The 13,421-nt window shown below is 38.6% G+C and overlaps 1 protein-coding gene across 1 annotated transcript in view; it reads left to right on the forward strand.

The window, feature by feature from the left end:
- Positions 1–13,421, forward strand: part of SACM1L (SAC1 like phosphatidylinositide phosphatase) — a 31,122-nt gene that overhangs the window by 13,248 nt on the left and 4,453 nt on the right. Inside the window, exons 6-14 of the mRNA XM_086468686.1 lie at positions 2,111–2,170; positions 3,748–3,781; positions 6,531–6,632; positions 7,409–7,494; positions 7,682–7,768; positions 8,207–8,275; positions 8,385–8,464; positions 10,449–10,547; positions 13,139–13,277. Coding sequence (XP_086324812.1) covers positions 2,111–2,170; positions 3,748–3,781; positions 6,531–6,632; positions 7,409–7,494; positions 7,682–7,768; positions 8,207–8,275; positions 8,385–8,464; positions 10,449–10,547; positions 13,139–13,277 — 756 coding nt within the window. The remainder of the gene's footprint in view (positions 1–2,110; positions 2,171–3,747; positions 3,782–6,530; positions 6,633–7,408; positions 7,495–7,681; positions 7,769–8,206; positions 8,276–8,384; positions 8,465–10,448; positions 10,548–13,138; positions 13,278–13,421) is intronic.

Consider the following 13,421-nt stretch of genomic DNA (forward strand, 5'->3'; position numbering starts at 1 on the left):
ATGTTGTCAGTTGAGTTGTACTGGGGCAGTTCTCTAGAATAAGAAGCTGACAGCAAGAGGGAAAAGAAGCAACTAAGCAAGTGTGCAAAGTACACTGAGTCAGGTTACAGTTTGTTTGCTTTGTAGGGTGCTTAGAATAAGGGTGGAAATAGCTAGTCTGTAATGCTTCAGTACACAAGTTTGTTTAGTGGTGTAGCATTTTATTGAAACTTTTAGGGGTTGCAGCTGAGCATGCTAGTCCACCCTTCCTTAAGTCTCAACTTGAGTGACATGAAGTTCTAGAAATCTCTTCCAATGTCATGTCAGACTCCTATATCAGGCAGTTAGAAGTACATTCTGCAATCTGTTTTAAATGTCTTAAAATTGAAAATGAAAACTTTTCCTCTGATTCCAATATTGAACAGTTCTAATTGCAACGAGAAGGAACTAAGCAGAAAAAAAATGAAAGAAAGCCATTTCTCTGACCTAGAATCAGGGGAAAAAACCTCCAAAGTGGAATAAATGGCACTTGACTTCACATTCTCTTCCAGGATATCATGGAACAGAACTGTGTGTTTTATGGCTGTTGTCCTTGGGATATTTATTCTCTAAACTATGCCTATTCCTTATGTTTGAAGCATGAGTTTAATATGGTGTTTTGTCTTGAAGACAACAGAATCACACATTCAAATGCAATTTGAACTTGAAATTGTGCTTCCAGAGTTACAGAATCCTTAGTCTGGTAACTTACCATCCTGCAGCGTAAACAAGGTTTAAACTGTCTAGGCACTGAAATAGTGAAACCTTGAAGTCAATAGCACTTTTTCTTTCCTTGCCAAAGAGGTGGCAGAGGAGTCACGAGATGTTATCTCCTAATTACTGGAACTACCTAGGCTGGGGAAGCAGTACGCTTTTTCCAAGACTTAAACTGATGTTTGAATTGATTTTTTTTTTAATAGTTGGGGACCATGTTGCATTATCAAATGCTGCTCTGGCAGTATTCTTGCCAGGGAGAGCCATTGCTGACATGAAAGGTTTGGTTTGCCTTAAAATTGTTGCACTTCAGAAGGTTGTTTGAAAGGCAAAGTACAGTAAAAAGGTATCGGTTCAAAGTAAATTCAGATGTTAGATGATTAAAACAATTTTAATGTAATTTCACAGTCATGTGGTTGCAGTATGATGGCTTAACAGAAGGATAGTGGTAATTCTGGGCATCTCCAGTTCAGCTACAAGAGAAGCCTGGCCTGTGGTTGGTGTAAGGGTGTCTTGGTTTGATATTTGTGTGTGTTTGGGTTTTTAAAACAGTACTGGTAGAAAGAACAATCCAATATAGGAGAACCAAAGCATCATATCATTTTCTTTCACTAGTTCAAGACGCTGCAAATAGGATTTGAACAGTTTCTGGCAGGTAGCTGTACCTATTCTCTATTATCAAAGGACTGTTCCAACACTAAGCTTCAATTAACCCTCGTCCTCAGTGATGTATTGTCTGCCTCATCTTAAAGTTGAGGTATGCGCCACTTCCCCAGAGCCTGCACTACATTCTGCAGCAAGTGTCACTTTTGTGACTAATCTGGTAGGTCTGTAATGTTCTCAAATGCTTTTGAGATGAATTAGGAATAGGAAATATATGAAGTTGAAGAGGATCATTTATGCAGGGGAATAAAAATACTTTTGTCTTTTAAACTACAAATACTGTTTAACTTTCAAATCTCAGAGTTGATTGTTCCGTACAGGACTCCTTGCATTTTTACCTTCTGCCCATTTTAGGAGTGTTGCTTTGCTACCATTCTTAAATTTTGGGGTAATTTCTTCAAGCCCTGTTTACTTGGGGCAAAGATTGAAATGTTCATCTGATACTGCAGCTCAGTTGTTAATGGTCTAGCATGCCCAGAGTGTTAGGCAACATCCTTAAAGATTGGCGAGAACTGTTCTTCTTTTAACTGTTTTTATTTTATTTAGATTTCTAGTTGAGGGTATGAAGGGTACTGGTGAAAGAAAGGTGTTTCATCTCATTGTACATCTGCTCACCTAAACTTGTATAGTGCATGGATACTATGATACTGCCCTTATGTTGAATGAAACGGAACTGACAGTCTCTGAAGGCATGTTGGCTTTTTTCTTGCTATAGGCAGATCCACGGTTTGTATGGAATGGACATCTTCTTAGAGAATTTGCTGCTCAACCAGAGGTAAACACTTTGTGATGATTGCATTGATAGAGGATTAATATACTTTTAAGTATACAACAGTTTCCTGTAATTCTGTCTCTTATTTCAGACAGCCAAGATCTAGTATAATGTGGCTGCTCATCTTCTAGTTTAGGACAGTGACAGTCTTCTGTTTTCAAACTTCCAACTTTGTGTCCATGTCCTCAGGAGTGCATACAGTAAAGCTGACTTTTGGAAATGTCTGCATTTGAAGATACTGTGCTGAGACCATGCTTATATAAACCAAAAGGGAAATTACACTGCACAGCATATGGTTCTCAAGCTTTTGGAGTTTAGCTACTTATCTTTAGGTATAGACAAGGTTCAGCTCATCACTCTTTTTAAGACTGGCTAGTATCTTTTCCGTGAGTGCAGTTTAAATTCCATTTGCCTAGTGAATAGGTCATAAAGCTGATAACTAAGAGTAAGACTCAGTTTAGATTCTTTCAGTTTATATCAAATGAAGACTAGCACAGTGTAACCTTTGAATTCACTTAGTCCAGCAAATACAAGTGCATGACTGAGCCACAACTGTAGTACCTCACTGGCCAAGCTAATCTAAGCTCTTTCCTACAGAGACTTCAGATGTGTGTTAAACTTCTCGAATTGTCTGCCCTACAGCAACCTTTTCTCTGTCAGTACTTTTAATTTGTCAAAGCGAATGACGCACTGCTTCTATTTCTGTCTCGGTAACCTGTGGAGATGTGCTCTTACATTAGACAGCACTGTTCCAAAAGGCTGGATTGTGCAGTGCTTCTGGAATGTGAAGATATGAATTAGCAAAGGGCTGTTGTGCATATTCCGGAGGCATATGACTGGGTATGTGGTTTGGATAGTGCTATGCAAACAAAGCTTGGGAAATGAGAGAGAAGCTGTGGTGGGAACAGCAAAGAAAGCCAAGTGTGGCTGGTTAGTGAAAACAGATGTAGCAGGCAAAACACTGAAGTTGAAAAGAGAGATAACTGATATGTGAGGGGAAGTGTGAGCTAATATTGACAACAGGTGACTTGCTATAGTAACAGCTTTAGGTAATGAGATGTGGTATTTCTGACTTCCAGTATTGGAAAACTTTAGTTTTAAATTTTCTTGAAAGACAAAGTTATTCAGGAGTGGCAGGTTGGGAAAAACCTTGGAACAAGCATTTTGAGTACTAATCACAGATGCTTTAATGGAAGGAAGTTGTTAACTGTCTCTGCTTCCATCCTGTTGTGGAGGTACAGCAAATACCATATCGAAAGGTTTTCAGTGTACTGCTCTGTACCTGGCATGCTTGTAGAAGAGTAAATGCCATGTATAGGAGAACAAAGAAGCTTGGGTTTTGTCAAGGTCACTTAATTAGGGTTAGACATTAATTTTTTTCCCTGCTTCTAATAATGGTTACATATGTTGCTGTTTTCCTTGAACTCTTTTCTCAGAAGGAGTTACTGCATCCTAAACAAAGGATATAAAGTATATAAAACTATCAAAAAAAAATCCTAGACAAAGCACAGTCACTCACTTATCTTTTTTTTGGCTGCTAGTGTTTAATATTTTTAATGTGGTGTGTATGTGTCTTTCAGATCCATAGGTTTGCCACGCCAGTGATGCATGGATGTATCCTTTTATGTTGGCAAGCTCAGTGCTGAATATGGTAGTCTTAACAGCAAAATGGTTGCTGATGAGGCTGCTCTATTGGCTATATAGGCAACTATAACCTAGAACACAATGTCAGAATTAAGTTGTAGTTCATTGAGATATGAGCATTACATACTGTTGGATAGCCCACTAATATGTTAACTATTCTGATTTTAAGGCTTAATGTATTTAATTTTACAGGCATGATTTGCATGTCTGTCTTTCAAGGGGATTGAAGGTTGAGATGAATATGGCAAATGCTCTTACATCAGCCTTAGTACTTTTTATCTTGCTATTGGGATACCTTCGCTTAGCACTTACTTTGGATATAAAATAAGGGAGAACACATTTGACTTGAAGGATTGCTTACTGATGTTCCCATTGGGGAATGAAAGGGTAAGGAGTTCTGCTGAAGGCTCCTGGACTGCCTTTCCTAGCCAGCTGCTTTTCCTGCACTGCTTTAGGTAACAGCCTTTTTAGCAAAGCAGTCATGAGTTTATTTTTAAGGTGTGTATACTGTGAAGTAAGCCTGATGCTTTCTGGAGTCAGTGTTCCTCATGCTGTGTGTGATCAATACATCCCAAGTGCTCCTGGACTAGCAGCCTGAAAACGACTGGCAAGACTGGACAGAGCAACTCATGCTGTGTTGTCCTTAGTTCCTCTGTTGCAAAGGCCCCCCAGGTGTGTGCAGGGAACGGCTTCCAGACTGGATCAGTTGTTCTGGTAGAATTGTTGGCAGCTGGCAGATGTCCAGTCCTTCTTTCCTGTGACTTCATTTAGTGGAAGATGTTGTAGGAGTAGGTGGAGAGGCAAGGAAAGATGGCAAAAAGGAACTGTCAAAACAGCCAAGTCCTTATCCTGCAGGTCCTGGGTGGAAGAGTCTGGGTGGATTGCAATTAGCAATTGGTAGACTGCAATTAACACCTTCCTCTGTCCTGTTTTCACTGTCGAAATAATTAGCATAAGTGAAGTGTGTGGTGCTGTAATTCCAATACTAACCGAACACCTTAAAGAACCCAGGAATTCAAAGAAACTGTATTATTAGTGATGAAAATGCTAGGAAGAGCTGTAAGGAGAACTGTTACGGCACTACTAGTGGTTATTTCAATAAAATCAAAGATTCTTTTTTTTCCTTTCCCTTCCCCTCATATAAACCTAAATATATTTTGTTTTAAGTGTCTGGACTGGGGTTCTAGTCTTGCTGTGATGAGAAATAATGGACTGACTTGGGTAATCGAAACCTTGATCACCTAAATCCTAAACTACATTTAATATTTCCCTTGCTGCTCAAAAAAACCCCAGAAAAAACATTTTAAAGAACAATAAATTATGTCTTTCCCTGTGTGGAAGTAGCCAATAGCAAGTTGCCATTTAAGTGAGGACAGAGATTGCAGATAGAAAATGGACTGACTATTGCTAAGCAGCTAAGTTTAGAGTTAACCTTTCTTGCAGGGAACTTGGCTGTATGAGTGTTGACTTAAAGGTTGTAGGACCTGGCAGTAATTTTCCAGGAAAGCAGACGAACAGGTCTTTTTCTTAGTCTAATTTATTGATTGTGAGAACATTCTGGATTATGCAGGGCCAACTTGTATTATGTTTTCTGAATTCTTTACAAACAGTATTAGCACAAATACACACATAAATCAAGATGTTCCATGTATGCAGTCAGTGTGTTCTTTATCATAGCTTTGGTGCTCGTGTGTGACACAGCTGCTATATGTTCCATTAGAATCATAAATGCAGAGTCTAGATTTCACTGTAAAATGTGCTTTTTAAAAAGAAAACATGTCTTGTTTACTCTGCCAGCCTTAAGACAAAGTATCTAGATTCCTGAAAGAATAGAAGGCTGCAGTATGCTAATACTGCAGCTTGCAAAAAATGACTGTTTTGATCTTTTGCTTGGTTTAAAGTTGTAGGTTTCAGTTTTTAGGTCCAAAAGATGAAAGCCTGTGAATCTCCCTAGAGAAATTATTCACAGCGAATACTGGTCTCTGTTAGACTTGATAGTTTACTGTAGCCCAGATAAAGGCATTTACAAGCAGCACAGAACAAGACTCTAGAACTGAAACAAGTAGTGAATGGCCCTAGTTTGTTAATTAGTCCCAGATTATGGTGTATCTGCCCCTTCGGGTATCTAGCCTGAGCAAGAAACCATTCTTGTGTAAGAAGCTCTCACTGGGGATTTTGTACATGTTTGTTCTTTTTCTTGGCATGGATTTGAAAGCCAGTCTACATAACTGCTGGTTCTGGCATCTGTAAATGCGATGTATGTTACATTTACAGGTGCAAGGTATAACAGCCTAAGATACTTACTCTTCTAAAGGCCTAGAAAGAAGTTTTGAAGTGGTACTTTTTTATTAAAAGCAATAGGATAAGGTTAAGATAGCTTAATAAAATTATGTATGAGATGGTTGTAGCACTGAATAGTCAATCCATTTAATGGAATACATAGGACCATAAAACCAGATTAATCTTCTTGTTTTCTCAAAACTATAGCAGTTTCAATGTGTGTTCGTCAGTAACATCGTCTATAGCCTTAGTGATGTGCATACTGATCCTAATATTAAGTTACTCTCTCTCAAGTTTAATCTTCAACTGTTATTGGGGTGAGAAATGTTTACAGATTTCTTTGAATGTGGTGACTTGGTTCCTTCATGTTTTTTGTATCTCTTGTTATATAAAAATAGCCTAATGAAATACTGGGGTTTTCCTTAGTGTTATTCATTAGTTATCACTATGCACTCTTGTTCTATTAATGGCAAATGTTTTGATTGGCTGCTTGTTTCCAGAAGAAGCTGTTTCAGGGCTGGTGTACGCTACTATGTGAGAGGTAAAATAGCAAATTGATTTGTTTTAAAAATAACGAGAATTCCATCTATACATGTGACTTACCTTGAAAAGTAATTGCTGTATAATGACTTGCACAAAAAATGCTTAGAATAGTTTGTGTCGAGAGGTCCTTGCTCCAAATAAAATATTAGGAACCTGTATGATGAACTGAAGCGTGTTCTGGCACTTAATAAAACTGACACTTTTTTACTCTTCCTAGAGGTAACTGGAAAAGTTTTGTAGGAGTGTTTAACACTTCACTGATTTTATTGGAGTTAAATGTGAAGTGTGTAATAGGCCTTTTGGCCTAGCAGTAAATTCAGCTAAGAGCATCATTGGTTCTGGTAGGGGAGCTCTGAATAGTGGTGTTCTCTAATTGTTTCAAGTTAAAAAGTGAATAAGGAAATAGATTTAAATTACTTTCTCTGTTCTTAGTCCCAGCATACATGCCTTTGAATAAATTGGTCAGTTTCTGCACTACTGTTGCTGTTGAACTGTGAATATTTCAGTGTCAAAGCACTTGTATATTGTTTTGTATTTGTAGGGCTAGACATATCAAAATGTGTTAAGCACAACTGTGCTTCAAGCTAAACTTAGTACAGATCATGTTAAACTTCTCCCAAAGGTGTGTTTAATTTACTGTCTTCAGGCAGCTCTGTGGTATTTTCATGCTTTCTGTGAGCACTTAGAAAGGAAGGGTAGGAAGCCTTTTGCTGACACACTGCCGCTGGTCTGAAGCCAGTCTGAGCTGGCTAACGAGGTCTTTTTCCTACACAGGTATTGATTCAGAAGGACATGCCGCGAACTTTGTTGAAACAGAACAAATTGTGCATTACAGAGGGAGCAAGGCATCATTTGTTCAGGTAAAGTCAGTGTAAGGAACTGCTCACTGGCCTAGGATATGTAGATAGCTAGCTCTGTCAATGTTTCTAAATATAGATTGTATATAAGATCTGCATGTACACTAACAATCTAAACCAGCCTGCTTTATTTTCAAATGGCAAAGAAGTTTGTAAGTTTTGTTGTTTAAACTGTTTCTTCCTTTTGCAGACCCGTGGATCAATTCCTTTTTTCTGGTCTCAAAGACCAAACCTCAAGTATAAACCAAAGCCACAGATCAGCAAGTCAGTAAATCATGTATGTGAGTGTTTGTCTTGGGGTTTTAACACATTTCTGGGCTCATGTTTGGATGATGGGTAACAAAGTAATTGGAAGAATAAAAAGCAATACTGGATTGAGCTTTATTTTTAAAAAGTAGTAGCAAGAAGCCTTGTACTCCTTAAGATAAGTTCAGAGCCTGAAAAAAAATTCCAGACATCAATGGGGGTAGTTTCTCTTTGGTTCTTGTTTGCAGCAGTTTTAGTAGTTCCACAGTAATCATTATTTCTCATGTATAATAAGAGCTGAGTGGGGGGATGAAAGTAGAAATATATTAGCACAATAAAGAACATAAACCACTTTTTTAAATTATAAAACTACCTATGCGCTATCATCAAAAAGATGACTGTAGATATTTCTTGTAAATCACAGACCTTAGTAGTGTACATCTGTCAACGCATTTCCTTTCTTTCCTAGATGGATGGTTTCCAAAGACATTTTGACTCGCAAATAATAAGCTATGGAAAGCAAATGATTGTCAACTTGGTATGCTTTCAGTTTTTCTTCCTGAAAAAGCTGCTGTTCTTTTAAGCAGGCTTTTAAGTAATACTGTGTGTCTTTTTTAAAAAAAAAAAAATTTTTTTTTTCCTTCTAGGTTAACCAAAAAGGTTCAGAGAAGCCTCTTGAGCAAACATTTGCAAAAATGGTAAACAGCATGGCAAATGGAATGGTCAGGTACGTGTGAAGTGAAATGATACATTCTGTGTTAAGAGTTGAGCATTGCCTCCAAGACCCACAGAGTCATCAGTTCTTTGGGGGCCTTTACCAACTGTCTGATTTGTTTGAATCTTAATTATCAAAGTAACTTGCATATGACCAATGCCCCTACCTCAGAGCTCGTGGTCTAAGCAGCAGTGACACTGAAGTGAATGTGGGACAGAGACAGACAGGCAGAATAAAGAAGGCAGCTCAGAGGCAATGATAATGCCAGTATTAGAGTAATAGTATGCTGTGAGAACTGTGGAGATCTCCTGTGTTTTAGGAAAGGGAAATCATGCCCTGTAGAAACCATTGTACAGGGATGGCAAAAGGGCTTGGTTACATTGCTAACTTATTAAGGGAGTGCTGAGTGAGCAAAACAGTATTGAGATAAAGCAGGAAACAGTAAGGGGAACATATAATTTAAATGTCTGGACCTCAGTGTAACAATGGGCCAAGAGAGTGGAGAACGCACTTCAATCACAAGAGAAATTCCATCTCTGTGGGGATCTCGAGTGCAGTACACGATTTCACAACCTGCCTGTGCTTGCTTTCACTAACTTCTAGAGGGAGGGCGAGCATCCAGCTCCCACAGACACTTACCCCTCCCTTTTCCTTGAAATTGCTGTATACTATTAGTCACTTGTGTGTCGAAGGAAAAAATCCTACCTGTAAGCAAAAAGGCATCCTGTTTTAATAAGAATTCCCATCTGTCTAAGCAATAAGGAATTGCAGAGTATAATCAAGATGCCCTTATAATTCCTGACATACTTTGAATTTCTTCCAAGCTCTTTTCTGCTTGTATGATGCCCTGCTGTCTTCACTAGGGTAGTTATAGATATCTGTCTCATTTCTGTGTGCTTCTTTTACTACCCTCATGGGTGTGTTTGTGTGTGTTACTGGTGTGTGGGTGTGCATTTTTCTTTTGTTTTCATTAAAAAAGACCACTTCTAAGGCGAGCTGTTTCCTCACTCTCACCTAGGCTGGTATTGATACCTTAGCTGTACAAAGCCTGTGGAATTCTCTGCATCTTTGCTATAAAGTCATCTGGTAGTAAAATTCTGTCAGTGTGTTTTAGTGATGCTTGTTGTTCTGTGTATGTTAAAAAGTGGTGCTTGTCAGCTGCATTTTTTTAATGCTGCTAAAATCCTTTTTCTTTGTTAATCAGTTTTGATGGTGTTTACCTGCCATACTAAGACTGGAGTCTTCAGTGTGTGTGTATATATATATCATCTTCCTTCATGCAAATAGCCTTGAAAACTTGGCGAATAATAACTTTTGGATTATGAATATTTGAGGGGAGGAATGTAGTGCCCTGTAATTCTTAGGAAACATATGTTGAGTCAAACACCACTCATCTAGAGCACTTCTTGCCAGAAATTAATTGGCTGTTAAAATCTTGTTCCAAGTCAGTAGCTGTTTAATTTTCTTATGACTCCTTAGGTTAGCTGTTTTAACAGAACCTGTCTTAGGTTTCTAGAGAGTTATCAAAGGAGTTATGCTGCATGCCAGCAAAGAAAGTTGCTTTTCAACACCTGTGTCTTTTTCAAAGTGAACTGAAGTTCCCAATGCGTTTGCTTGGAAGAAGAGGGCAAAAGAATCCTGGTGGGGGGGAAAAAAGATATTAAATCAGATGCATATACCTTCTGTACTTTCTGGAGGAAAAATACTAGCCAGAAGGTAGAATGAGTAACTTGGAGCTGAGTGTGTGCTTCCTCAGACTAGTGGCATCTTGCAAAGAAATGTAAGTGCTGTCACCATGCACACTAAGAGTGCAGCCTCAGGAAGATTACAGAGCACTGGCAAAGCCACAGATACTTGCTGGAAGCCATCTGTAAAGAAAAACAAATCCTCTGTCATGACCTGGTTTTATAGATCAGCCCTTCCCTGTGTCGTTTTCTGAGACCCTCACTGCAGTACATGTGTAGCCTGAAAAGATTATGCTTCTTTCTCTGAACAGATATGTGGCGTTTGACTTCCATAAAGAGTGCAGTCGGATGAGGTGGGATCGACTTCAGATCTTGATGGATCAACTAGCAGAACAGCAAGATGAGTTTAGGTAAGGCTCTGCAGTTTTTACTTCTGTACTGTAAAATGAGACCACTTTCTCATAGTTTCTGTTGTCTCAAGTTAAGGCACAGTAAAACAGACCTGTAATGCTCTATAAAAAAGATACATTGCTAAACATTAGTGTTTCTGTATCTGATCTCTTGCTGATACCACATGCAAGGTTAGAGACCTGGTGGTGGGTAAGGTATAGAGCCCTCTTTATGTCCCAGTAAAATGTTTCTGAGAATTGTAGCAACCCTGTGTTGTGACTCGAGCTGCCTTTGTACCTTTGGATAAAAGGTTAGACAGAGTGATTGTGCTGTTTTACAGAGTCTCCTTGGGGGATATTTTATCCAATAGTAATTCCATGTGCTGTTGACAGCAAACTGTTCTGCTACATAGTGTCAGAGACTTAATGCTTCTTCCACAGGCATGTGCTATCTTTAAAAGTGTTTTCTGTAACACATTGTTTGTAGCACCAAACCTTGGACTGGCACTGGTTGTTAACCCTTGCTAACAAAAGTAACCCACAAGGAAGTAATTCTCATTTTGTTTAGTTGTATGAAAGTAGACTAAATACATATCCAAATCAACTTAAATCTTTGTTTAGTCCCACAGCTGCGTTGTTTTAAGCACTTCTTGGTCTTTGTTATTTGTAGACATGTAGATTGTTAGGGAAACTGCTTACTTTGCTCTGCTTTTCTGATTGCTTCCTTATTCCTAAAGCCTTGCCCCTAAAGCACATCATAGATCAGCCGAAACACTACAAAACTGGCAGTGGTGTACTCTGTCCTGAAAAAAATTAGATGAACTGTGGACTAGAACAAGAATATCATGAATGAAATCTCTTGCCTGGGATGAAGGCTATGGGAATAGTATAAATTAATCAGATTATAGTGAACATTCTCTGCCCTCCACTGGGGGGTGGAGGAAAAAGCCTAAAAGACACATGAAGAGTGAAGAATAAATTGGCTTTGAGCACTTCAAATAAGGAGAAATGAGTGTGTAGACTTCATTTACAGCAAGGATACTTTATTCCTAGAATGAATACTGAATCCCATAACTTGTTTACTGTCGCTTGCCATTGGAAGCTTACAAAAGAACCAGGTTTCCTTGAAATGAAGAGAAAGACCCAAAAAAATGCCACTTGTCCCTAAAAAAAGATACAAAAATGAAGGCTGTTCCTCAAGATAAGTTGGCTCTACCTTGCCTTGGTTTGTTTCATCTAGGGTGGCTGATCTTTAAATAGGAACAGAAAGGTCTGAGTTCTGATAATCTTAGAAAATAGTTCTGCAACCCTGAGGGAGGTAAATGATTCTATGGAGGTAAACAACTCTACCTTCTGCAGGTTAAATCCAGTTGTGAAAGACCCATCAGGGAGGAGGGCAGGCTTGCTGGGGTGGGGGGTTGGAGGGAGTGTTACTACTTTGGGTTTTAATTTTTTTAGAGCAATTATAGGAATTGCAGCACTTAAACTATCTCATTAACCAGCACTGTCTACTTCTCAACTACACTAATTATCCTAATATCAGTTCTAGGCAAAGCTTATGGGGAGAAGGGGGAAAATGAAGATTTCACAGGTGTTACTGTCTCCTTTAATCATACAACAAAGTAAAACATGGTTTAACAAAACTAGTTCTCCAAGGATGACAAAAACGGTTTTTGTTAACACAAAGTTGATCAAAGTAAATGAATGTGCTTCTGGGGCTCTTGATTTTAGTACTACATGACTCCAAGACTTTCTAATCTTAAGATGCTGTACAGTAACAGTGGATCATATGCTAGGCCACATTCAGAGTTCATAATTACATAATGGAGTAACTTAATCTACAGAACATGATCCGTAAGTCTTTAGGCAACTGGAAGTTTCATGCTGTGGCAGGGCAAGTATGGTTCTGTCCCATTCACACATCCAGCTGATAACTTGTTCTGCATATTTGTGTTACCAGAATACTTGCCTGCAATTCAGTATTTAAAGTGAGCTGTCTTATAGATTACTAGAAACATTTGGCTTAGTTGATTGAAAAGATTGAGGTAACAATTAGCATATGCAGTTGCAAGAGGGAATGTCTGGTTCCCCCTGATGCTCACATAATGGAGAGAAGAGTAAGTGACAGTAGCAGATTTTCAATAGTGGCCTTAAAGATCTGAATACCTTCCTGGAACAAGTGTATCTGACAGCTTATATGACACTTTATGCGGTGGTGACTGGACTGAACTAGGTGACAGGGTATATTCAAATCTAGTTACTTCTGCTGTACACTCTACTAATGATCTTATTATCTGTGGAGCTAGGGCCTATAACTGAAAAAAAATAAAATGTAAGTAGCTAATCTTGCACCAGAGGCATGTAACTCAATATTGCTACTTCCAAAATGATGGAGTCAGTACTGCCCTAAGATTACCAAATGTTCATATATTGATGCTGGTTTTCTACATGGGAGGGGAAGAATTCAGGAAGGAATCAAACTTCAAAGACATGGCTAAGAACAGTTTGTATGCTTAAGATGACTGTTTTAGTTGCTAGATTATTTACTTCTGAAAACTTCTGGTCTATATGGACTGTTATCTGTAAATACTTAAGTGGATTGTATGTGTTAGTTATTTTCTAGTTGATTCCGATGGTAAAATTGTGACTCAGCAGGAAGGCATATTCCGCAGTAACTGCATGGACTGCCTGGATCGGACCAACGTGATTCAGAGCTTGTTAGCACGCCGATCTCTTCAAGCCCAGCTTCAGGTAAGTATTTTATTCTTCTTTAACAAGCTAGAAGGGGAGATAAGCTTTCTGTTTGGAACAGAAATGTAATTTTAACCAACAATAAGAGCTTGCATACTTGAGTTACTGTACTACTTGAAATTTATTGGCCAGATTCTAGTCTTA

Source organism: Leptosomus discolor, chromosome 7 (genome assembly GCF_034619465.1).
Source record: "Leptosomus discolor isolate bLepDis1 chromosome 7, bLepDis1.hap2, whole genome shotgun sequence".
Classification (NCBI taxonomy): Eukaryota; Metazoa; Chordata; class Aves; order Leptosomiformes; family Leptosomidae; genus Leptosomus; species Leptosomus discolor.